The following is a 25,457-nucleotide window of genomic DNA, read 5'->3' on the forward strand; positions in this document are numbered from 1 at the left end:
TTTTTAAGTAAAAATAATTTTTTTTTTCTTTAAAGAGTAGTGTAGGCTTGGTGTGGTAACCTAGTGGCTAAAAATCCTTGCTCTGCGTGCTCAGGGATCCCATATGGACACTGGTTCATATCTTGGCTGCTCCTCTTCACACCCTGCTTGTGGCCTGTGATAGCAGTAGAAGACAAGCCAAAGCCTTGGGACCCTGCATCCGTGTGAGGGAACAGAAGAGGCTCCTGGCTCCTGGCTTTGGATCAGCCCAGTTTCAGCTGTTGCAGCCATTTGGGGAGTGAACTGGTGGATGAAAGATTCTCTCTCTGTCTCTACTCTCTCTGTAACACAGCCTTTGAAATAAAAAGTGAATAAATCTTTTAAAAATTATCCATTTAAATTTTTTTTAAAACTTAAGAGGAATTTATGAACGTATTTTATTTGTTTGAAAGGCAGAGAAAGACAAAGATTCCCCACCCACTGGCTCACTCCCCAAATGTCTACAATAGCCGGGGCTGGCCCAGAGTAAGTCCTGGTGCTGAGGATTCAGTCTGTGTCTTCTAACTGGGTTCCAGGCCCCAGCTCAGGGAGCCACTGCTGACTGCCTCCCGACGTGTGCGTGTGACAGAGCCAGAAATGGAGGCTGAGTCCAGGTCATCAAACCTGGGCATCAGAATAGGTGATGCCAATGGCCAAGTGCTGTGTTATCTTCTGTGCCAAACATCCACACCTTAATGTTTTTCCCTCGTGACCCACCTTGTGACATTGTTAAATTAATTGCTTTTAAAAATTTCAAAGAAGGCTGCAAAATTCTAGCTATGAGTTTTATAAATAAGAACTATTTAACTTGATAAGTAATCTTATGAAATGTTACATATTTTGGATTTATAAATATATATATTATTTATTTTTTAAAAATTTTTATTGGAAAGGCGGATATACAGAGAGGAGAGACAGAGAGGAAGATCTTCCATCCGATGATTCACTCCCCAAGTGAGCGCAACAGCCGATGCTATGCCGATCCGAAGCCAGGAGCCTCTTCCGGGTCTCCCATGCAGGTGCAGGGTCCCAGCTTCGGGCCGTCCTCGACTGCCCTCCCGGGCCACAGGCAGGGAGCTGGATGGGAAGCGGGGCTGCCGGGATTAGAACCGGCACCCATATGGGATCCCAGGCATGCAAGGTGAGGACCTTAACCACTGTGCCATCGCACCGGGACCCTATAAATATATTTTTAAAGCAAAAGTGGGACTGGTGCTGTGGCATAGGGGTAAAGCTCTGATTCATGTCCTAGTCATTCCACTTCTGATTCTGCTCCCTGTTAGGGTGCCTGGGAAAGCAGCAGATGACCCCAGTGCTGTGCCCCTACAGCTATGTGGGAAACCCTGGCTCCTAATTCCTGCCTGGCTTGTTCCTAAGCATTGCGGCCATTTAGGGAGTGAGACAACAGATGGAAGCTCTCTCTTCCTCTCCTCTGTGTCTCCTAAGCCTGTACCTCTGCCTTTCAAATAAGTAAATAAATATATCATAAAAGCAAAAAACCCGCAAAGTTTCTGTAAGCTTATTTAGGTTGGTGCATCTTTGTGACTGGGAATGGCATGCACTGTTGTTCATGATGAGTTGGTCATGGACTTTGCCCCATTGGTCTTTGACCTTTCTGTATTGCCACAGTTATATGTGGGTGCTTCTTCAGTAAGGGAGTTAAATGTTGATAATCTTTGCCCTAACTTCTGTTGACACGGCACTAATTAGCATTACTAGGAGATATAAGGATCCTAAATAATTTTTCTATTGCCCTCTGGAGAATTTAAGAACATATTGAATATTTGAAAATTTTTAGTCTTATAAAAACAGGGTTAGTTGTTTAATAATTATGAATAGCTGAAAGTTTGCATAATACAGCCTGAAACTTGAAGATTTGAGAGCTTAATTATGTGTTTTCTACTATGCTTTTTTTAAAAAGATTTACTTATTTTTATTTGAAAGGAAGATTTACAAAGAGAAGGAGAGACAAAGATCTTCCATCTGCTAATTCACTCCTTAAATAGGGACAGTGGTCAGAGCTAAACTGATCAGAAGCCAGGCGCTTCTTCTGGGCCTCCTACATGGGTACAGGGTCTCAAAGGTTTGGGCCATCCTGTACTGCTTTTCCAGGTCGTAAGCAGGGGGCTGGATAGGAAGTGGAGCAACCAGGACACAAATTGGTGTCCATATGATATGCTGGCAGAGAGAAATTAACAACTAAACCATCACACCTGGCCCTTCTATTATGTAGCTAAATTAATTGATATTAGTTTTTGCACTATCCAGAAATCTAAATGGTAGAAAATAATATCATTTAGGTTGAATTTCCACTGCAGAATAATATAGTCTCAAGTTCTGTACTTAAGACCATACTTTTAAAAAAAGATTTACTTTTATTTGAAAATTAGAGTTAGAGTAGGAGAGACAGACATCTCCATGTGCTGTTTCACTTCCCAGATGACCACGACCAGAGCTGGGAGCTTTTTCCTTGCCTCCCATGTGGGTACAGGGTCTGTCTTCTGCTGCTTTCTCATGTTGTAAGTAGGAAGATAGATCAGAAGTGGAGCCACCGAGTACTTGAACATGGAATGCCATGGCAGGCAGAGGTTAGCGTGCTGTACCACTGTGCTGGCCCCCTACAACTGTAATCTTCAAACTCTTACATGACGACAACTCACATTAATGCAGTGCCAGGAAGGCTTTATCTTAAAATGATAGTGACGTTTGCATTTTTCTTCATCTGCCAAAGTGTAAACTAAGGCACCTATAACTGGAAGTCATCTCTCTGCCTCTCAAACAAACAAATAAATAAATGAGAAAGAGTCAGCAGGGGGATGGCCTTGGGACTGGCATTCCACATCACAGTCCCTGGGTTTCTTACCTGTCTGTCCCTGCCCTGCTTATCGCAGGCATTTCGCATGTGAAGCAACAGATGACAAAAATTTTTGTCTCTGATTCTCACTGACTTTTTACTTTTCGAATAAGTATTTTAAGTGATAAGAAGTTAATAATTATGAAGAAATGTTATTACCCATTTCATGAAAGCTCATGTTTAAGAAAAAGTTTTGGGCTTGATTGCTATTGCAGGCATTTAGAGTAGTAAGAACTCTTTGTGTTTTCTTTGTCTCTTAAATAAATAATCATTTTAAGTCTGGAATGAAGAAATGAAATATACACTTAATTACTGATGTTTTATTCGGTAGACTTTATTTCTTCTTTTTGGTAATGGGAACATAAAAGCAATTGTGGTGGACCCAGCGCTGTAGCCTATTGCCTAAAGTCCTCACCTTGCATGCACTGGGATCCCATATAGCACCGGTTCTGGTCCCGACTGCTCCAGTTCTCCCATCTAAGTACTAATCAGGCCCGACCCCGCTTAGCTTCCAAGATCAGACGAGATTGGGCATGTCAGGGTGCTATGGCCTTATATCCGGCTGCTCCACTTCTAATCCAGCTCCCTGCTGGTGGCCTGGGTAAGCAGTAGAGGAAGGCCCAATGCCTTGGGACCCTGCACCCGTGTGGCAAAGTCAGAAGAGGCTCCTGGCTCCTGGCTTCGGATTGGCTCGGCTCTGGCCAATGAGGCCACTTGGGGAGTAAACCAGTAGATGAAAAATCTTTCTCTCTTTTTCTGTGTTTAAATGTCTTTCCAATAAAAAAAAAAAAGTCTTAAAAAAAGTAATTTTGGTATTTTCAGAATAAGAAAGAACAATAAGTGAACGGGGGTTTAGGAAACTGATAACATGTAGAAAAAATTTGTTACACTAGTTAGAACTTTTGTACAGATAGGAAGATGATGAAATTAAGATGATGAGAGCTGTTGGGTTTGAGGACAGATTTCATGTTGTTGCTAGTTTGTTTCATTTGATAGTTTTCAAAATTTATAGATAGGGCCCAATGTGATAGCCTAGTGGCTAAATCCTTGCCTTGCATGCCATGGGATCCCAAATGGGTGCCAGTTCATGACCTAGATGCTTCACTTCCCATCTGGTTCCCTGCTTGTAGCCTGGGAAAGCAGTGGGGCCATGCTCAGAGGAAGCTCCTGATTCCTGGCTTCAGATCAGCTGAGCTATGGCCACTGTGACCACAGGAGTAAATCAGCATAAATCTTTGTGTCTCCTTTCTGTAAATCTGCCCTTCCAATAAAATAATAAATAAACTTTAAAAAATTATATGTATTATATGTTTACAAATATAAATTTTAAAAAAATTATTTTTATTGGAAGGGCAAATATTTAGAGAGAAGGAGAGACTGGGAGAAAGATCTTCCATGCTTACATTTACTCCCTAAATAGCTGCAATGGCCAGTGCTGAGCCAATCCAAAGTCAGGAGCCAGAAGCTTCTTCAGGCCTCCCACATGTGTGCAGGGTGACAAGGCTTTAGGCCGTTCTCTACTGCTTTCCTGGGCCACAAGCAGGGAGCTGGATGGGAAGTAGAGCAGCTATGACCACAGATTGACACCCATATGGGATCCCAGCACATACAAGACAAGGATTTAGCCATTGAGCCTTTGTGCCAGACTCTAAAATTTTATATTTTTAAATGAAATATTCCTTTAAAAAATACAAATTTACAGAAAAAAGGAGAAACAGAGATTTCTCATTAATGAATTCATTCCTCAGATGGCCGGGATGGCTGGATCGGGGCTCATCTCAAGCCAGGAGCTTCTTCAAGTTCTCTCACTTGGTTACAGGTGTCTTAGGAGTTGGGGCCCTCTTCCACTGCCTTCCCAGGCCAGTAGTAGGGAGGTGAATTGGAAGTGGGACTCGAAGCAGAATCCCTATAGATGCTTGTTCTGCAGGCAGAAGCTTAGCTTGCTATGCCATGGTCTGGCTCCCGTGTTCTTAATGTAATCTAAAGCCAGTATAGAAGGCAAACTCTCTTTAACTATTATTTAAACATTAAACAAATTTACAATCTCATTAAAACATTTTATTTATTTAGGGACAGAGCTCTGTCATCTGTTGTTTTACTCCCTAAATGTCCACAAAAGATGGGGGCTGGACCAGGTTGGACTTGGTCATCAGGAATCCAGTTTAAGTGTCCCACATGGGTGACCAGAAGTCAGTTACTCGAGGCATCATCACGAGCCCTAGCGTCTGCGGTGGTAGGGAGCTGGTCATGGGGCCAGAGCTGAAAGTGAAACGAAGGTTCTCCAGTGTGCGATGTGGGCATCTCGCTACTTGGTTAAAAATCTCGTCTATAGTTAGTTTTAATAAGTTTTACTCCAGTGAACAAAGCAAAATAAGACAAAACTTGGAGAATTTAGGATAAATATAATATACTATGTTTTTACCCACTGTAAATTTAATTTGGTATTACTTAAGCAGACTATGTTAATAAGCAGAATTAAGATAATATTGTGAAATTAATAAAGTAAAATTAGCATGTCTTGTTAATTTCAACTAAATGTTTCCCATGACTTACAAAGCTTCCAAGATCAGTTAATGAAAATTTGGTAAATATAATATTCTATCTAGAAGTGGCTTGATGCAGATGTTTCTTTGAACTGCTTTAATGAAGGTTAAGAAGCATGACAAATGGAGTTGGAGATGTATTAGAAATCCATAGAGATTATAAGGTCACAAATGTAGGGAGTTAAAATATTCTGTTAATTTGCTAAGAATTATAAATAAAGTATAAATTTGGAAGTTACTGGGCTCTGGGAGGAGGTGCAGTACATTCTCAAGTGAGGTGTGAAAAAATTAATGTTTCCATAGGTTCTGCAGCACCCTTAAGAAATCCACCTCTGCCTGCCACTTTTCAGCCGGGAGCTCCTCACGCGCTCCCTCCTCCACCTCGAGGCCCAGCTCCCGTGCGGGCGCCCACCCCGCAGCCATCGTCACAGGGAGTGGTGCAGCCTTCATTTAATTCAACTGGCAGTCAGGAAGGTAAGCAGATCAAAACCAAAGTCACATCCGGAACTTTCGTCTTCTCTTTCTTAAAAAAGATTTATTTATTTTTATTGAAAAGGCAGATTTATAGAAAGGAGAGGCAGAGATCTTGCATCCACTTTTTTATTCCCTAAATGACCTCGGTATCCAAAGTCGAGCTGATTCGAAGTCAGGAAGCAGGAGTCTTCTCCAGGTCGCCCATGTGGGGGCAGGGTCCCAAGGACTTGGGCCATCCTCCACTGCTTCCCCAGCTCATAAGCAGGGAGCTGTACGGGAAGTGGAGCAGTTGGAGCACTGTCTGGTGCCTGTCTGGGAAACTGGTGCTTGCAGGTGGAGGATTAGCCAGTTGTACTGGCTCCTGAAGTTTTGTCTTAAGGTAGAAAGATGAATACTATCTGCATTCTTTGCTATTAAAATCATATTTTTGTAGACAATCTAGTTTTGGCTAGAGTGGACTTCAGGAATTTTGAGTAAAGAAGTTTCTCAGGAATGTCACTATATTATGTTAGGCTGTGGACTAGCAATTGGAATCCACTGTTCCTAACATTTTCAGTTATTGTTTTTGTTGCTCTGCAGATTGATTTATTTTATTTATTTGAAAGTCACAGAGACAGAGAGATTTCCTACCTGTTGGCTCACTCTCCAAATCCCCACAGTAGCTCAGATATTCCAGGCTGAATCCAGGAACCCAAACTCAATTTTGTTTTCCTAGGAGGGTGGTACCTGGCCTGGTCTAGGCTTCTCCCTTTCTTGGTTCTTACGCTCACCTGTAGGGACTGTTTCCTGTCAGAGAGTTGCCAACTCCTCCATCAGAACCTCTCCCAGTGCCAGATCTTGTGCACACCGATGGGCCCTACTTAAGCCGTCTCCTGTCCTATCTGGAACAGTGGCCTTTCCTTACTGGCCCTGACCCATTACAGTTCTTACTGTTGGGTGCTACACTTTTCAGTTTTGAGTCAGGTTGTCACAAGGCACCTGCTGTTGTCTTGCCAGGGCCAGACCAAATGATTTCAAAAGATCTGTAGGCCAGAAGTTTCCTACTCCTGCCATTAGCAATAAAGTAAAATAACTATTTTCATTGTATTAATTGTGAAATGTATTCTAGGGTGATTTAAAGTATACAGGTGTTTGTGCATAGAATATATGCACATATCATGCTGTATGATATGTGTGAGGTTTTGGTAGTGTTAATAGCGTACTTGGAGCAGTCCTCCTTCAATGTTGTGAGACGATTATATTTCTATGTTGTGTTCAAATTAATTTTTAGTTCTATTAGATTTTTGAAAATGAGCTCTCTGATCAGTATTTTACTTTTGTCCAAGTAATATTGTTTTTTATGATTTATTTCTGTGTATATGAATTACTCCTAAGAGGTTGTCAGGCCAAGTCTCACAACTGTTAAGATCTTTCTGATAGTTCCTGAAAATCACCCTGGCAGGATGCTGTTGTGCTGGAGTTAGTTACACCTTATATCCAGCTCCCAGATGCACTCAATATTGTAAGAAAAAAAATTGGCTCAATAAGCTAATCCTCCACCGTCAAGCACCAGTATCCTTTATGGACACTGGTTCTAGTCCTGGCTGCTCCACTTCTCATCCAGCTATCTCCTTGTGATTTGGGAAAGCAGTAGAGAATGGCCCAAAGCCTTGGGGCCCAGCACACCCATGTGGGAAATCTGAAAGAGGCCCCTAGCTTTAGATCAGCTCAGTTATGGCCATTGCAGCCAGTCAGGGAGAGAAACAGTACATGTTTGGTGTTTCAGTCTGTCTCTCTTTGTTTCTAAAAAAAAGTATGCCTTTGAAATGAAAATAAATAAATCTTAAAAATAATTATTAAAATGCCTTTATATAAAATACCTTGTATAAAAATATCTTTAATCTAGTTAATAATTGGTATGAAAAAGACTCCTTCCAAAAGACTCAGGCTTACTTTACCTGAAGTTGCATTGGAATTATGTGACAGTTTCATATTTAAAAATGTGCATAAAATTTAGTTTTTCAACATTTGATTAGTTTGGCTGTGGTTTAAACTATTTGGTGTTTTGTAAGTTAACTCAAATTTAAGTATTAGTCTGTATGTTAAAGAAGTAATAATAAACATTCTAATTTAGATCTTGTTAATGAACTCTCTTCTTAGGTATTACATCAGATACTAAGAACGGAACAACGATGGCCCACAATAGCTATGATGAGATTGAAGGAGGTGGCTTCTTGGGTGAGATGCTATGAAAGCTTTTTTTTTCCCCTTGATTTTGGTTGTATGTGTTCATTGTAAAATTTGTGCTTATTATAGAAAAGCTAAGAAGAAAATTTTATAATCTCACTATATAGCTAACACTGTTATTAAAATTCTTGATCTATGTGCATTTGGATTGTTTTGCCAGGGTGTTTTTTTTTTTTTTTTTTTTTCCCTTTGTTTCAGAATTGGACTTGTGGGCTTTTTTTTTAAAGTTTGTAAAGGAAGATTTATTTAAGGAGAAGAGGGGAAACAACCCGGATCTCCTGCCATAGTGGTAGGAGAGGATCCAAAGAAGGAAAGAAAAAAGAAACAAACACACACACAACCGAACTCCTGGGCTTTATCATTATTTATGTCATATGTGTGTTGATACAAATATTTAAATTTATTTGATCAGTTCCTTAAGTTAAATATTTAGGATATTTTCATTGAACTTAAAATTTTAGTGTGAGTGGAAAATTATTACAAAATGTTAAATTTGCTGTAGGAAACTTACTTTTACATATTTTTAGCTGTGGTCTACAAAAATTGGTTTTTAGGTATTGCTGATACTTTGTCGTTGGTAAAATTGGTAAATGAACATAGCATTTTGAACTTATAATTCCTATTATTTAGTGGAGCTATGTAATGATTTAAAGCGTTCTGTAGTGTAAAATAGAACTTAAAAGTTACCTTTTTTCTAGCAACACCACAGCTTACTAATAAGAATCCTAAAATGAGCCGAAGTGTTGGATATTCCTATCCCTCCTTACCACCTGGTTATCAGAACACAGCGCCACCTAATGCAACTGGAATCCCACCCTCTTCCTTGAATTATCCCAGTGGGCCACAGGCCTTTACTCAGGTTAGCTTTTTGGTTTTCCTTTTGAACCTGTTTTCTGTTTTACACTCTATACATACAAGAAGATTTTAGGACATTATATTAAACATTTTTACAATCAGATTAATTATGAATATTTCGTAAAACCTTTTCCTTCAGAACTAATAGATTGTCCAGGAAATCTAGATTATACTTATATTAGAGGGGAAATTAACAGTTTCTACATATTTAAAAGAGTTACTTTCGTGTTTTGTGTCTGTAGACTCCCTTAGGTGCTAATCATTTAACTGCAAGTATGAGTGGATTAAGTCTACATCCAGAGGGTCTAAGAGTTGTCAATCTTCTTCAAGAAAGAAACATGCTTCCCTCAACACCTTTGCAGCCTCCGATTCCAAATCTGCATGAAGACATCCAGAAACTCAACTGTAGCCCAGAGTAAGATTCAAATAGCCTTGTTAAATGTGATATTGTGTATGTTCTAAAAGTTTTCTAGGTTTTTTTTCCTTTTTGTAGCTACAGGTGTAATGAAAAAGTCATTTAAGTGCATTAAGTTATGAACCATGTTTTGGATGCAGAATGTAGAACTCTGTTATTTATATACTTGAGATTGGAAGTGGTCTAGGTTAAGAAATAGTGTTGGGGATGGTCTTGTGTCACGGTGAGCTAAGCTGCCTTCTGTGATAGCTGCATCCCATATGTACACATGTTCAAGTCCCTGCTCCTCCACTTCTGATCCAACTCCCTGATGGATGGCTGGGAAATGGCCCTTGTGCTTGATGTGGGAGATGTGGATGAGGCTCCAGCAGATGGAACATTGCTGTCCATCTCTCTCTACTTCTTTTTATCTCTCTGCTTCAATTCTACTCTGTAATTTTGACTTTGAAATAAAATAGATAAGTCTTAAAACAAAAAAAAGAAAAGAAGGAAGAAAAATGTTGTGATTCCTGAACTGACTGCTGCTTTTATGAGTTGCAGTGAGATTCATAGACATTGTGGTATCCACGCACTTTCGTCAGAATCCGAGGTGCAGGCACGGGCATTGAGACATAGCAGTGAACATAGCCCTGTGCCGCAGTGGAGTGCCTTGGCCTGGCTGTAGGCTCTGCGTCCTGACCCCAGCTTCCTACCAGTGCGGAGCCAGGCAGTCAGTAGTGACGGATCAAGGGTTGGGGTTCTTTCTTCCCACACGAGAGATCTAGATCGGGTTTCTGACTCCAAACCCCTAAGCATTGTCAGCATTTGGGGAGTGAACAAGAGTGATTCCCAACTTACTCTATCTTTCTCTTTGCATCTCAGATACATAAATACATTTTTTAAAAATTAACAATACAAGGATATGGGCTGCTATCATTTTTGTTTTGTTTTTGTTTCAGGTTAGTTTTATAACAAACAGCAGTATTTTCTCCCTAAAATGTTTAAATATGTTCAAGATTGTAAAGTGTTTGTAAAAATCTTCAGCAAAACTGAGCCTTTAAATAATAGGCTTTGCACTTGCAAATTGAGTCACGAAATTTAGACCTATATCAAGAAACCCAGCCATCTAGTAGTCTAGGCTGTCTTACATATAGGGCAAGAGAGACGGTATTTTGTTAAAGATACAATGTGGGGGTAAATGTCTACTCAGTGTTTCTCTGTCGGACTTAAATCATGTAGGACTTAAAATTTGAGAGGGCCTGTTGCAATATTTCATTTGTAATCTGATCAGATATCAAAATGTGTGTTTTTTTTCAATTAAATATTTTGTTTTCATTCAAAAATAACCCTAGTAGCAACCAACCCATGTGTTTTGCTTTGGTACAGGCTGTTCCGATGCACGCTGACTGGTATTCCTCAGACTCAGGCCTTACTGAATAAAGCCAAGCTTCCTTTGGGGCTGCTGCTTCATCCTTTCAAGGACCTAGTGGTATGTTTCCCTGGTGGCAGGAAATGTTCTTTTGTGCTGGAAACACAGAAATTATTTGAGCTATCTTCAGGTTTCCTTGTTTATAATTGAGCCAAAAATCTTATTCCCACACACTTTCAGCATGAGATAAAAAAAAAAAAAAACATAAATCCAGTAGCTATTCAACAGAATAGAGATACTACAAAGACAATAGGTGTGTGAACCATACTATTTCAACACATTTTAAAGTATTTTTCCTAGTCCTTTACCCTTTGTCATCTGTCATAACAAACGAGTTTCCTTTTAGTATTTTTTTTGGCTGTGTGATATATATCTATTCATTTTTAGAATTAGAATTTTTTTTTTAAGTGTATTTATTTTAAAGGCAGAGAGAGAAGGATGCAGTGCTGAACCAGGTTCAGAATCAGGAGCCCAGAACTCAGTCCAGGTTTACCATGCGGGTATCAGGGACTGAAGTGTCAAAGCCAGCACTGCTGTCTGCCATTGCACATCAGCAGGAAATGGATCTGAGGGGAACGGCGACTGGAACTCAAGTGGTTCACTCTAGGATGTAGGTGTCTCAGCCATCTTCCCCATCGTGTCAGTTTTCTATTTTGTTTTTGAGTGCAGCGTTTAATGAAAAAATATTCTTTAAAAAATAATTTTTAAGAAATTATTTATTTATTGCAAAGGCAAATTTACAGAGAAAAGGGGAGAAAAAGATCTTTTCTCTGCTGGTTCACTCCCCAAGTAGCTGTAACAGCTGGAGCTAAGCCAATCCAAAGCCAGGAGCCAGGAGTCTTTTCTGGGTCTCCCTCACAGGTGTAGGATCCCAAGGCTTTGAGCTGTCCTCGACTGCTTTCGCAGGCTACAAGTAGGGAGCTGCATGGGAAGTGGAGCATCTGGAGCATAGGAACCAGCACCCATACGGGATCCCAGCAGGTGCAAGGCCAGGATTTATCCACTGCACCTTCATGCTGAGCACTGAAAAACGAATTTGTTAATGAGAATGTTCCTATATAAAGACAGCAGAGTTTAAAATCCAGGCATTTTGGGTACAGTTGCTGGTTTTTGTTTTTGTTTTGTTTTGTTTTTTAAGATTTATTTATTTTTATTGGAAAGGCAGATATACAGAAGGGAGGAGAGACAGAGAGGAAGATCTTCCATTCACTGACTCACTCCCTAAGCGGCCACAACAGCTGTAGATGAGCCAATCTGGAGCCAGGAGTCAGGAACCTCTTCTGGGAATCCATGTGGGTGCAGGGTAGCAAGGCCTTGGGCCTTCCTGACTTTCCCAGGCTACAAGCAGGGAGCTGGATGGGAAGTGGGGTTGCCAGGATTAGAACTGGTGCCCATATGGGTTCCTGTTGCATACAAGGCGAGGAGTTCAGCCACTAGACTACTGTGCCGGGCCCTGTTTGCTGTTGCTTTTTTAGGATTTATTTATTTGAAAGGTAGAATTAGAGAAGGAGAGACAGAGTTTGAGATTGTCCATTTGCTGGTTTACTCCCACAACAGCTGTTGACTGTGTTAGGCCAAAGCCAGGAGCCAAGAGCTTCTTCAGGATCTCCCATGTGGTGATGGGATTGAGGACTTGGCCCATCTTGTACTCTTTCCCAAGGATGGGAAGTAGAGAGAGCAGTGGGGTTCTGAACTAGTGCCCCTGGTGGCAGCTTTATTCACTGCACCATCATGCTGGCCTTGGGGACCTATTTTCTTGTTTGGACACATCTTTTACTCTAGTGGTTTTACTTTTTTTCTCTATAAAATTATAATAAATCAGTAATTATTTGAAAATGTGGATTACTATTGCATGTAAAATTTTTGTTGTTTTTGTAGCAGTTGCCTGTGGTTACCTCCAGTACAATTGTGAGATGCCGTTCGTGCAGGACATACATCAACCCATTTGTCAGCTTTCTGGATCACAGGAGGTGGAAGTGTAACTTATGTTACCGAGTCAATGATGGTATGCCTTTTTGAAACATCTGGTAATTTCTACTTCTATTGTGAGGATATTGGATAACAAATCTGATATTTGAAAAGGAAAAACAGAAACGGGCCTTCTCATTTACCTGTAGCCAATTCTTTCACTCAGAAAATGGCTGTGAACTTTTTACTCTGCTTTGTGTTTATAAATAAATAGTTGTATATGTTAAAATGAAAAAAATTTGATCTAGGCTGATGCCACTTTTTACATTTATTTTATTATGTAGTGAATTTGATGGTATTATTTAACTTAGTAATATTTGTTTATTTAAAGATTTATTTATTTTAAATAAAAAAGCTCAGTTACAGAGAGAGAAATAGAGAAATCCTCCATCTGCGGATTTATTCCGTGAATGGCCACCTCCATTGGGCGTGGCAAGACTGGAGCCATTAGCTTTTCTGAGTCTTCTGTGGGTACAGGGGCCCAATCCATGGAATAACTGCCCAACTGATTCACTGCTGTGGAAGGGAGGTAGTTGTTGCTAAAATGTTAGTTGAATGTGTTTTTCTAAGCAATTGAGGAAAGAATCTCGGAGACTACTTCTCTGTTTACTTTTGAGGAAACCTATATAATCCGCAATATACTGACAGCATTTGTAAAGAAAGGAGTATGCCAATATCTACTTTAAAAACAAAGTGACTTTGAGGAAGGAGATTCCATCAGGAGTTGGAAGGTGGACATGAGATGTTTTCAAAAATTTGTTTATTTTTATTTAGAAGGTGTATTAACAGAGACAGAAAGATAGGTCTTCCATCCACTGCTTCACTCCCCAGTTGGCTGCAACAGCTGGAGCTGAGCCCATCTGAAGCCAGAAACTAAGAGCTGGTTTTGGATCTCCCACATGGGTGCAGGGGCTCAAAGGGTTGGGATATCCTCTGCTGCTTTCCCAGGCCATAGGCAGGTAGCAGGATTGGAAGTGAAGCAGCCAGGACTAGAACCAGTGCCCATATGGGATGTGGGTGCTAACAGGCAGAGGATTAACATGGTGGACTAGTACACTGGCCCCCAAAGGACAGTTTTCAAAACATATCTTGGGAAGCCTGGCAACTCGATTGGCTAATTCTCCATCTTCAAATGCCAGGCACTGGCATTTGGGTGCTGGTTCATGTCTTGGCTGTTTCACTTTCCACCCAGCTCTCTGCTTGTGGACTGGAAAAGTAGTGGAGGATGACCCAAGTCCTTGGGACCCTGCACCCATATGGGAGACCCATTAGAGGCTTCTGGCTCTTGGCTTCAGATTGGCTCAGCTCTGACCATTGCAGCCATTTAGGGAGTGTACCAATGGATAGAAGATGTTTCTGTCTTTCTAATGAAATTAAATAGATGTTTTTAAAAGTCTTGTTTGTATGTGTGTTTTTTTAAGAGTAGAGAAAATTGAGGCTAGGATTAAACTGTTCTTTAATTCTGATTAAATTCAGGAAATGTATAAATATGCCATTTAGTACCTCAGAAGTCTTATGTGTATGTACTTCAGAATAAGTAATGTAATTGAATTAAGGTTTGGGTTCCTTTCATATGTAGTTCAGCCCATTTCATGAATTACAGTTTATGTTTTAGAGTGTGCAGACATTTGAATAAGTTTCAACTGATAAAGACTAGAAGTGTGGTAATGATTTGGGAAATACTCCTTGAGCACTGGTACATTGTATGTGGTGGGACAGTGGATTTCCATAAAGGTCTCATTAAATGATGACATTCACTAAACCATAAACTGAAATCTTCAGAGCTTTCTAGATCCAGCCAAATTACGTACATTTACTATGTCCAGTTTTAATGTCTTTGGCTAAAGAGTTTTTGACCAAAGTTGAAGCTGTTTTTTGAAATACAGCTTTAATAAGAATTAATGCAAAAAGGGTATTTGGAGATAGGAAAAGACAAATCACAATAATTATAGTTGTGTAGCCAGATATTTGTAGTACCGTTTAGTATATGGGGAATGTGAGACCCAGTGCAGTAGCCTAGTGGCTAAAGTCCTTGCCTTGCACACGGTGGGATCCCACTGGGGCACTGGTTTGTATTCCAGCTGCTCCAATTCCCTTCCAGTTTCCTCCTTGTGGCCTGGGAAAGCAGTGGAGGATGGCCCATAGTCTTGGACCCTGCACCAGCGTGGGAGATCTGGAGGAAGCTCTTTGCTTCAGCTCTAGCTGTTGTAGCCACTTAAGGAGTGAATAAGTGGACAGAAGATCCTTCTCTCTGTCTGTCATTGTGATTTTCAATAAAAAAGAAACATGTTTTTTTTTTTTAAAAAAATCAACATCTAGGGAATGTGAATGGAATTTCAATGAGAAAATCACTTTAACCCTTAATGGTGAACCTATATTAAATTGTGAACTCCTTAATTAAGAAAATGATGAAATGTTAAGATATATGAAATCCTTTCATTTTTATTTATATGTATGTATATTGGCGACTTTGTGTAGTTCCAGAGGAATTCATGTACAATCCTTTGACCAGAGTTTATGGAGAACCTCATAGAAGACCTGAAGTTCAAAATGCTACTATTGAGTTTATGGCTCCTTCAGAATACATGGTTAGTCTTCACATCTTTATACAAGCTCATGTTATGATACCAAGTTTAAGGAAAACAGTATACTCATCCTATAATGAACTTTGATTTTTAAAAATTTTTAAGATTATAATGCTTATTTATTGTAAATGCTATTAATTAGACTTTGCAGGTCTATATGAAAAGTAAAAGGATTTGAAGTTCTACCTGGGTTTCCTGTGTGTCTCCCGCAATTTACAGTATAGTAATATGATTGTATTTTAGTCATGTCCATTTTGTCTCTATCAAGAATAATGAATGATTTGCTTAATCAGCCTCTGCAGTCTGACGGTAATTCCAGACAGTGTCAGAGCAGAGTGAATCAGAGCACACTCTGCTGGTGGCAGCAGTAGGACTGGTCACTTGTCTGCGGGTGTAAGGAAGTTCTACCACCTGTTGCAGTCACAGAAGTGATCAGTTTGCATTGATAACAGGAGAAACTGAATCTGGGTTTTGTTTTTGTTTTTTTTCTCTCAATGGAAATTGGCTGAAATGTGTTGATTAAATAACGAGGTAGGGCTAATTTAATTGTCTAATTTTACAACTACAATTTCCCCAAATTGTAAAAAAATAAAACACACATATAGAAAAAATAGTTTCAAAAACAAACAAAACATAGGTTCACCAAATAATTATAAAGTAAAATCTTTTATTAGCATTTCCCAGGTTCAGAAATGATGTTGCTGATGTTGTCAGAGGCTCTTCTCATTTAATTAATTAATTAATTATTAATTTAATTGGTCTGGCGGCCTAGGGAGAGGCGCTGGGCCATGGTCGGCTGTCTCCCTTTTGCCGGAGGAGCCAGGGCGCTGAGCAACTGCCCGCAGAGTTTCCGGCTGAAGTAATGCACCATGGCAGAAGCTCTTCTAATCAGCCTTCGTTCCCTTCTTGTCCTTGGGAAGATATTCTTCAAAATTATGGAATTTACAACTCACAGTCTCATTTTTCTTTTTAAGGGTAAAGCTTTCAACAGTGCAAGAATACTTCAAAGGGATCACAGAAAATAGTATTAAAAGATGAGTTTATTGGGTGCAAAAATTGTTTTGAAATCCATGCACTATGTGATCTTCCAAAACACGCGTTTTGTGTGTGCTTTCTGAAGTATAGATTTACCTGTTAGAGTTTCCCTGTCGTCTGTAAATGGTGCTTCTTTCATTGTTCTGCATGTTGCTCCCACAAATAAGTTGAAATAAATTCCTATTACATGTATTTAACAAAATTTTCTTTTTTCCTTTTTCCTTCAGCTGCGGCCGCCTCAGCCTCCGGTGTACCTTTTTGTATTTGATGTATCTCATAATGCAGTTGAAACTGGATACTTGAATTCAGTTTGCCAGAGTCTGTTAGATAATCTGGACTTGTAAGTGTTTCAGTTTGATTTAAATTTGAAACTATGCTTACAAAAGAAAGTAGTTTTTGAAACTGAATAAAAAAATCTATGTAATTATGGTCTAATATATCATGAAAATCTGTTGTTAACTTTGGCTGCACAGTGAATTCTTATTCTTGAACCTTTAGTAACTAGGAAGAGTAACGTCCTTACACATCTCCCCTAAGGTCAGCGTTTTCAGCATCATGCTGTTGTTGTAGCTTATCTTCCTCTGGACTCACACAGTTCATTTTGCCTTTGAGTAAAAAAAGCACAGATCTCAGCAGGGGTGTAGTTCTTATTTTGTAAATATTTCAAGATTAATTTTTTTAAAGAGTTGTTTTTTGAAAGGTAAAAGTATAGAAAGAGAATCTTTCACCGGCTGGTTCACTCACCAGGCATGCTAGCTGTGGCTAGGTACCTGAAGCCAGGAGTTAGGAACTCCCTCCAGGTCTCCCGTCTAAGTGGTAGGATCCAAAGCAAGGGTGCCTTCTTCTACTTTCCCAGGCTCATCAGCAGGGAACTTGAACCAGCAGCCTTCAGGGGTAATTTAACCGTATATACTACTACCACACTAAGCAAACAGCAATAATTCCATACCATAGTCTAATAGTTCCCTTAATTCCATGCTGATTTAATAATCAGTTCCCTTTTTGTTGCTAGTTGACTCAAAATCAATTTCTATTTATAGGGCGTTTGTTGGAATGAGAATTCAGACAGTATTCACACATTGTATTCTATTATCAAGTCTCTCAAGTTTCTTAAAGTAATTATTTTGGGACTAAGCATTCCACTTAGTAGCTAAAAATGTGGTTTAGATGCCTGTGTCAGAGTTCCTGAGTTTGATACCTGGCTTTGGATCCTAATTCCAGCATTCTTATTTTAGCATTGATGGCTGAAGTGATTGGATTCCTGACTCCTATTTAAGAGTTCCTGGCTCTTGGCCCCCAGGAAAAACATTGGAGGAGTGAATCAGCAAATGGCAGCTCTCTCTCTGGTGGCTCCTCTAATGAAGCAAAAAACAAACTTGTAATTCTACTTGCTTATTATATACATTCACACACATATTTATTTATTTGCAAAACAGAATATTCCCAAACCCCATTTTGATCCTGAAATGCTCTGTGAAATCAGTCTGGAATGTTTTGAAACCAGGTAGTCCAGGTTAGTCCAGTGTGGAATGCAGACATCTTCATCACTTGACTAAGTACCTGCCGTCTGACCTGTGCTTTTTTTTTTTTTTTTTCCTTTTTAAGATTTACTATTTTGAAAGAGAGAGAGACAGAATGAGAGAGAGAAAATTTTCTTTTGCTGGTTCACTCCCCAAATGGCCACTTAGGGCTGTGCCAGATCAAAGGCAGGAGCCTCGGACTCCATGTGGATCTCCCACATTGATGATCAGGAACCATTACCTGGCCATCCTATGCTGCCTGCCCAGGAGCATTAGTAGTAAACTGGATTATAAGTGGGGCAGCCAGGAATTGAACTGACACTAATATAATGTTGGCTTTGCAGGAAGTGGCTAAACTAATCCTTAAATACTTAATATAATCCATCAAAGCTAGTGCATCCTTTCATTGTAGTGAATGATGGAAGTGTAATGTGCCTGTGAGGTGTGGAGGACTGTGGAATACTAAATCTCATCGCGAGAGAAGTTAACTCCCTGACCTTGGTGAAAGGGTGTTATTGCCAGTGTTTTTCTTTTTTAAAATTGGTTTATTTATTTATTTGAAAGGTAAAGTGACAGAGAGGGACAGAAAGAGTAACAGAGAGAGAGCTATTTTCTATCTGTTGTTCGCTGCCTGAATGGCCTCTGTGTCCAGCATCTGGGCCAATCTATAGCCAGAAGACAAGATCTCCTTTCTGTTTCTCACATGGATGGTGGAGAACCCATGTACTTAGGCCATATTCAGGTGCCTTCCCATGCACCTTAGCAGGAAGCTGGATGAGAAGTGAAGGAGCTAGGACTCAAACTAGTGCTCCAATAAGGAGTAAGCTTCAGCTTGACATAGTTAATTACAGCACTGGCCCCATGAGTTCTTCAAACTGGACACTTTTAACCTTAAATAAATACATTAAAGACTATGAGATATAAGCAAGACTTTTTATTTAATATTTTAGAGTTCTACACTGGCAGTTTTTTGAATCATTTTTAGTAAAATAACTTGAAAACATCTGCATGATTTTATGTATACTTCCTACTATTTTTGCATACTGTTTCATACATAATTATATATAGTTTCTAAGGCTATTTTGCTCTTAATTTACTCTTCTGGCTTATGTGTAGTGTTTTCCTTTGAATTAGATGTATTTTTCATGGTAGTTAAATATTGGGTAATGTAAACACTTGATTACCTTGGGTTAATTTCCATAATATCAAATTGGATATTTGCATCTAATACTTAGCAGCTATCTTATGAGAGTATGACTATGGAAAAACTTGATAAAATAATCTTCTGAATTTATTTTTAGGCTTCCTGGCAACACTAGAACAAAAATTGGCTTCATAACATTTGACAGTACAATCCATTTCTATAGTCTTCAAGAAGGTCTCTCCCAGCCGCAGATGCTGATAGTCTCAGATATTGAAGGTATATGTTATGCAATTACATGTATTAAACTGCCTTAGAGATGTTCAGTTTTAGAGATAATTCAGAATTGTTGAAAAGGTTAGGAGTGTTTGGAATGATTCTGTTTTATCAAGGAAAATCTTGGCTACAAAGTCATGAAATTGTTGGTGTTGTAAGAGTTCCATCTCTCTAGAATAAGAGGAAATAATACAATGTAAGTAGAGTGAATTCTAAACAAGGTAACAGAAGTAATTGACATTAAGTTAGGTTTCTTTTTGTCTTCTGTCTGTTCCTTCCAAAAGTACTTGCAGACAGACATTGTCCTAAGAAATAGCATAGAAAATTCAGATACGGACCTTAAAATATATAATCAATTCATACGTGACAAGGGTGCCAAGACCATCCAGTGGGGGAAAAGATTATTTACTTATTTTTATTGGAAAGACAGATTTACAGAGAATAGGAGATATAGAAACAAAGATCTTCCATTCACTGATTCACTCCCCAAGTGACTGCAGTGACAGGTGCTGACCCAGGAACCAGTAGCTTCTCTTGGTCTCCTACTTGGGTGCAGGGCCCCAAGGCTTTGAGTTGTCCTCAACTGCTTTTCCAGGCCACAAGCAGGAAGGGAGCTGGATGGGAAGTGGAGCTGCTGGAATAAAAATTGGCCCCCAGATGGGTTCCCAGCACATGAAAGATGAGAAGGCAGTTTTTAACAAATGGTTGTAGGAAATTGAAATATGAAAAGTAGTGAAGTTGGTGTCTTACCATATATCATAGAAAGTTAATTCAGAGTGAATCAAAAACCTGAACTAAAATACTAAAAAGTATAAAGCAGAAGGAAATTTTTGTGACATTGAATTTGGCATTCATTACTCGGGATATGAGACCAAAACATAGGTGTCAAAAGAGGAAAATAAATAATTCGATGTTATCAGTATTAAGAACTTTTGTACGTAAAAGAATATCATCCGGAGAGTGAAAGGACAGTCTACTGACTGGGGTAAACTATCCACAACATATAAAGAACTCTGATAAACCAACAATAACAACAAATACATTTAAAATATGAGTAAGTAGGAGAGACCTGGAAGAGGCTTTGGACTTCTGGCTTCGGATAAGATTGGCGCAGCTCTGGCTGTTGTGGCCGCTTGGGGAGTGAATCAACAGACGGAAGATCTTCCTCTCTGTCTCTCCTCCTCTTTGTATATTTGACTTTGCAATTAAAAAAAGGGAGGTGGGTGCCCAGTGCAGTGGCCTCGCAGCTAAAATCCTTGCCTTGAACGTGCTGGGATCCCATATGGGTGCTGGTTCTAGTCCCGGCAGTTCCACTTCCGATCTAGCTCCCCGCTTGTGGCATGGGAAAGCAGTCAAGGATGACCCAAGGCCTTGGGACGCTGCACCTGTGTGGGAGACTTGGAGGAAGTTCCTGGATCCTGACTCCGGATTGGCAAAGCACTGGCTAGTGCGCTCACTTGGGGAGTGAATCGTCGGACAGAAGATAAGAATGGGAGTTGGAAACTGACAATGACTGTACAACTCTATACGTTAGAAATAACTAAACTGGACCTAGTGCAATAGCCGAGTAGCTAAATCCTTGCCTCGCCTCATAACTACTGGGATTCATATGGGCACCGGTTTGTGTCCCAGTTACTCTACTTCCCTTTCACCTCTCTGCTTGTGGCCTGGGAAAGCAGTCGAGGTCACCCCAAGTCTTGAAATCCTCCACTCAATGTGGAAGACCCAGAAGAAGCTCCTGGTTCCTGCTTTGAATAGGTTCAGTTCTGTCCATTGCACCTACTTGGGGGAAGTGATCCAGCAGATGTTATGTCTTTCTGTGTCTCTCCTTTTCTCTGTAAACCTGCCTTTCTGATAAAAACAATTAAATCTTTAAAAAGCTTAAGAAAATAACAACTGTATATGTTGAAGTGCTGCAATGTATGTCATAAAATTGTGCATTATTAAATTTATTTTTGGAAAGCTGAGGTACAAGGAAAGGTCTTCATTTGCTGGTCCACCCCAAAATGGCTGCCGTAGCCAGGAATAAAGCAGGCTGAAGGGCCCGGCGGCGTGGCCTAGCAGCTAAAGTCCTCGTCTTCAACGAGCCAATTCTAATCCTGGCAGCTCCACTTCCCATCCAGCTCCCTGCTTGTGGCCTGGAAAAGCAGTCCAGGACAGCCCAAAGCTTTGGGACCCTGCACCTGTGTGGGAGCCCTGGAAGAAGTTCCTGGATCCTGGCTTCAGATTGGCATAGCATCGGCCATTGTGCTCACTTGGGGAGTGAATCATCAGACTGAAGATTTTCCTCTCTGTCTCTCCTCCTCTCTGTATATCTGACTTTCCATTAAATAAATAAATCTATAAAAAAAAAGAAAAAAAGAAAAAAGGCAGGCTGAAGCCAAGAGCCTGCAGTTTCCTCTGGTCTCACATATGGGTAGCAGTGGCTCAAACTCTTGGACCATTTCCTGTTGCTTTCCCAGGCACATTGTCATAGCTGAATCACAGCTGGCACCTCATGGGATGCCAGCATTGCAGCACCAGAATGCCAGCCCGAAAAGTATTAAATGTTAATCAGCAGCTTTAAATAAAATGACTTTTTAAAAAAGTATTTTAACTGTAGTCTTTATAGTCATGAAATTGACAGTATGTAAATTATTTTTTTATACCACCGCTGTTAGAAAGTTCTGTATAGAAGGAAAAGAGGGAAGGAACCAAAAGGAATAAATTTGAGATTTTTATATGGTAGCTAAGGTAAACATTTCATGCTTCAAATTATTTGTTGATATTATTTTTATATACTTTATATTGAAAGTTACTTTTTAATCATCTTCCTAAATCCTAAATAAGTATAAGTCCTTCTAACTCCTAAATATGAATGAATGTGGATCCTGAGAGTCCCACATGAGGGGGTCAGTTGAAATACCTGCTGATACACCTGATTTTCTCACCCCATCCGTAGAGGCACTGGTGTGGCTCTCCTTTGTTAAGAGTCCTAATTGTCATCTTGAACCTATGAGGCAAAGTGAATGCGTAAAGTCTTAGTGTTTGCAGGTCAGTATCTCTGAATTGAGCACCGCTTCCAGAAAGTGACAAGTTGTAATGAATCTCACACGGTGTTCCTTCTATGGCTCTTGGGACGGCACGTGGAGAGTGTATTCATAGTGGAGGGGGAGGTAGCTTTTCACTGACGCATGGCTTGATTGGTTGTATCATCATTTTAGATTTAGAACATCTTTAACAATTGGAATTTTAAAAAATGTTATTTGTTCTTTCAGATGTTTTCATACCTATGCCAGAGAACTTGCTAGTTAATTTAAATGAAAGTAAAGAGGTAAGGCACATTGCTCTACTGGACATGTTTAACTGAAATGTTTATATAGTTTTGAAATGAAGTTTAGATAAAAGCTTGCTTCTTCCTGTAATGTTTCTAAGATCCATTCATACTTTGTATTTGCTCTTAAAGTGTGTTAGCTGAACAGCTCTTGAATTCAACCCTGTGCTGAGCTTTTGCAAGTCTAAGGGTAGAGATAAGAGTATTCCATAAAGCAGGTGTACTGCAGCAAGCCTGCCTTGGCTGTCTGGGAATGTGGGAGGGTTGCTAAGCCAAAGTTTCTGGTCACAGCATAGAAGCACATTAGCTAGGCTGCTTTCAGTGTGCCCTTTGCTTTTCTGATTCACAGAGTGTCATTGGGGTCAGTTCAGAAGAAACTGTTATTACCTGCCTGGAAATTGCCATGACATAATACAGTGAGAGGTGAACAGAACGTGTCTGAAGGGGGGATGTTGTCTACCCTGTACATGCATATATGCCATAGGGTAACATTTTAACTAGCCAAGTCTATGGTCTCTGCTGTTGACAATGGTGACTGTGCCATAGTGCAAAATACTTTTCCCCATTAACTTTATTTGTACTTCCTAACCTGAATAGGTAGATTTTGATTTTGTTTTTCTTGTGTAGTAATATTACTAGCTGGCAAAGTTCTTTGTTATCTTAGATTGTACAAGAAGGAAGTGTTAGAGGTAATGGGAGGCCATGTTTAGTGGCCTTAATGTAGAGCAAATCTATAAACTGTGATGGTTCTTTTGGATACATTTTAAACTTAAGGTCTTGCTGGACTATTGCATGTAAGGCCCCAATTTTGGTTTGTCTTGCTTGCCAATTTATAATGTTCACCTAAAATGGCTTTCTTGTCATTTGACCTACTTCATTGTTTATTGTAATGTTTGTAGGTCCTCTGGCCATCACCATGACTCATTGTCTTGTCTGTAGTATTAAATGTGGACATATTGTGGAGAAAATTGATAACATTCTTCCTTTTTCACTTTGTTTCACAAGCTTGTCCAAGACTTACTGAAGACTTTGCCGCAAATGTTCACCAAGACACTAGAGACCCAGAGTGCCTTGGGTCCTGCACTTCAAGCTGCCTTTAAGCTGATGTCCCCAACTGGAGGCCGAATGTCTGTTTTTCAAACACAGCTCCCAACTCTTGGGGCAGGAGCCCTGAAACCTCGCGAGGAACCCAACCAAAGGTCATCTGCTAAGGTCAGAAGTCAGCAACAATGAGATGATAAGGTTTATGCTGGTGCTGAGTTCCTTTGATCACAGGTTTTTTTCCCCCAGTTGTGGGGAGGAGAATATGTAAGGAAATGGATCTAAAATATTTCATTCTTATGTAGATATTTCTTGTTTTATTATATTTTTCAAACTACTCATCTTTGCCTTATTTTTTTATCTTTCTTTGCATTCCCCCATTTTATTTTATTTAAGGATTTATTTTTAAAGATTTATTTTTATTCTAAAAGCAAAGAGAGGGGGAGAAAACAAAAAGGAGAGAGAGAATGAGGGTGAACAGAGATCTTTGTATTTTTTATTTACTTCCCAGATGGCCCCAGGCTGTCCAGCTCGAGCTAGGAGCCTAGAACTCAATTCAGGTCTTTCTTGTTGGTGGCAGGGATGCCTTCTGGTCATCTTCCTCTGCCTTCCCAGGCACTTTATTAGGGAGCTGAGTCAGAAGTGGAATGGGTAGTACTCAAATCAGCACTCCTGGGCTGGGTACAGTAGTCTAGTGGCTAAATCCTTGCCTTGCGCACACGGGATCCCATTTTGGCACCTGTTCGTATTCCAGCTGCTCCTGCTCCAGTTTCCATCCAGTTCTCTGCTTGTGGCCTGGGAAAGCAGTGGAGAATGGCTCAAGGCCTTGGGAACCTGTGCCCCCGTGGGAGACTTGGAAGCTCCTGACTCCTGCCTTTGGATGGACTCTGCTTAGGCTGTTGTCGTCACTTGGACAGTGAACCAGCAGATGCAAGATCTTTCTGTCTCTCCTTCTCTCTGTAAATCTGTCTTTCCAATAAACATAAATAATTTTTTAAGGACCTGGCGTGATAGCATAGCAGTTAAAGTCCTCTCCTTGAATACACTGCCAGGATCCCATATGGTCACTGGTTCTAATCCCGGTGGCCCTGCTTCCCATCCAGCTCCCTGCAGCCCACTATCAGTTCAACACAGCTTTGTTGAGACAGTCTGGGAGACTACAGAAGGTATGTTTGCAAAGGACAAAGTAGAACCTCAATGACCAGTACCAGGAGTCATGATTTGGTATATTGGCGACCACAAACTGCTTTGGAGTATCTTGTATATAAAACCTTAGACTTTCAGTCTTAAAAGACTTATTTTATTTGGAATAATAATAATTTTATTATTAATTAATTAATTATGATTAAATAATCATAAATTATGATTTATGGAGGGAAGGAGAAACAGAGAAAGATCTTCTGTCCACTAGTTCAACAGCCAGAGCTTTGCTGATCCAAAGCCGGGAGCCAGGAGCCTCCTCTGGGTCTCCCACATGGATGTAGGGTCCCAAGGCTTTGGGCCATCCTCTACTGCTTTTCCAGACCTCAAGCAGGGAGCTGGATGAGAAGTAGAGCAGCCAGGACACAAGCCATACCCATATGGGATCCTGGCAGACCCAAGGCAAGGATTTAGCCACTAAGCTACATTTCAGGCCCAGATTTTCAGCCTTACATTTTCTAGAATTTTGTAATACAGAGACCATTATTCTGTACTAGTTATCATGTCACTTCTTGATTCAGAATATGTTAAGTTTTACTGCTTGATAGTTAAGTAAACTTGAGCAGCTACTTTATTTCTTTGCCA

General features: G+C 40.0%; 1 protein-coding gene across 3 annotated transcripts in view; it reads left to right on the forward strand.

Moving 5' to 3' along the window:
• SEC24A (SEC24 homolog A, COPII coat complex component) overlaps positions 1 to 25,457 on the forward strand; it is a 64,679-nt gene that overhangs the window by 19,138 nt on the left and 20,084 nt on the right. Inside the window, exons 3-13 of one of the 3 annotated variants that reach the window (XM_040971952.1) lie at positions 5,719 to 5,889; positions 8,029 to 8,106; positions 8,814 to 8,974; positions 9,213 to 9,385; positions 10,751 to 10,853; positions 12,672 to 12,798; positions 15,240 to 15,349; positions 16,609 to 16,721; positions 19,203 to 19,321; positions 22,576 to 22,631; positions 22,981 to 23,620. In XM_040971952.1, the coding sequence (XP_040827886.1) occupies positions 5,719 to 5,889; positions 8,029 to 8,106; positions 8,814 to 8,974; positions 9,213 to 9,385; positions 10,751 to 10,853; positions 12,672 to 12,798; positions 15,240 to 15,349; positions 16,609 to 16,721; positions 19,203 to 19,321; positions 22,576 to 22,631; positions 22,981 to 23,043 (1,274 nt within the window). In that variant the 3' untranslated portion in view covers positions 23,044 to 23,620. The other 2 variants (XM_040971942.1, XM_040971934.1) reach the window with 2 other exon arrangements.

This window comes from Ochotona curzoniae, unplaced genomic scaffold, assembly GCF_017591425.1.
Source record: "Ochotona curzoniae isolate NIBS_2020 unplaced genomic scaffold, NIBS_Ocur_1.0 contig_1, whole genome shotgun sequence".
In the NCBI taxonomy this organism is placed as follows: Eukaryota; Metazoa; Chordata; class Mammalia; order Lagomorpha; family Ochotonidae; genus Ochotona; species Ochotona curzoniae.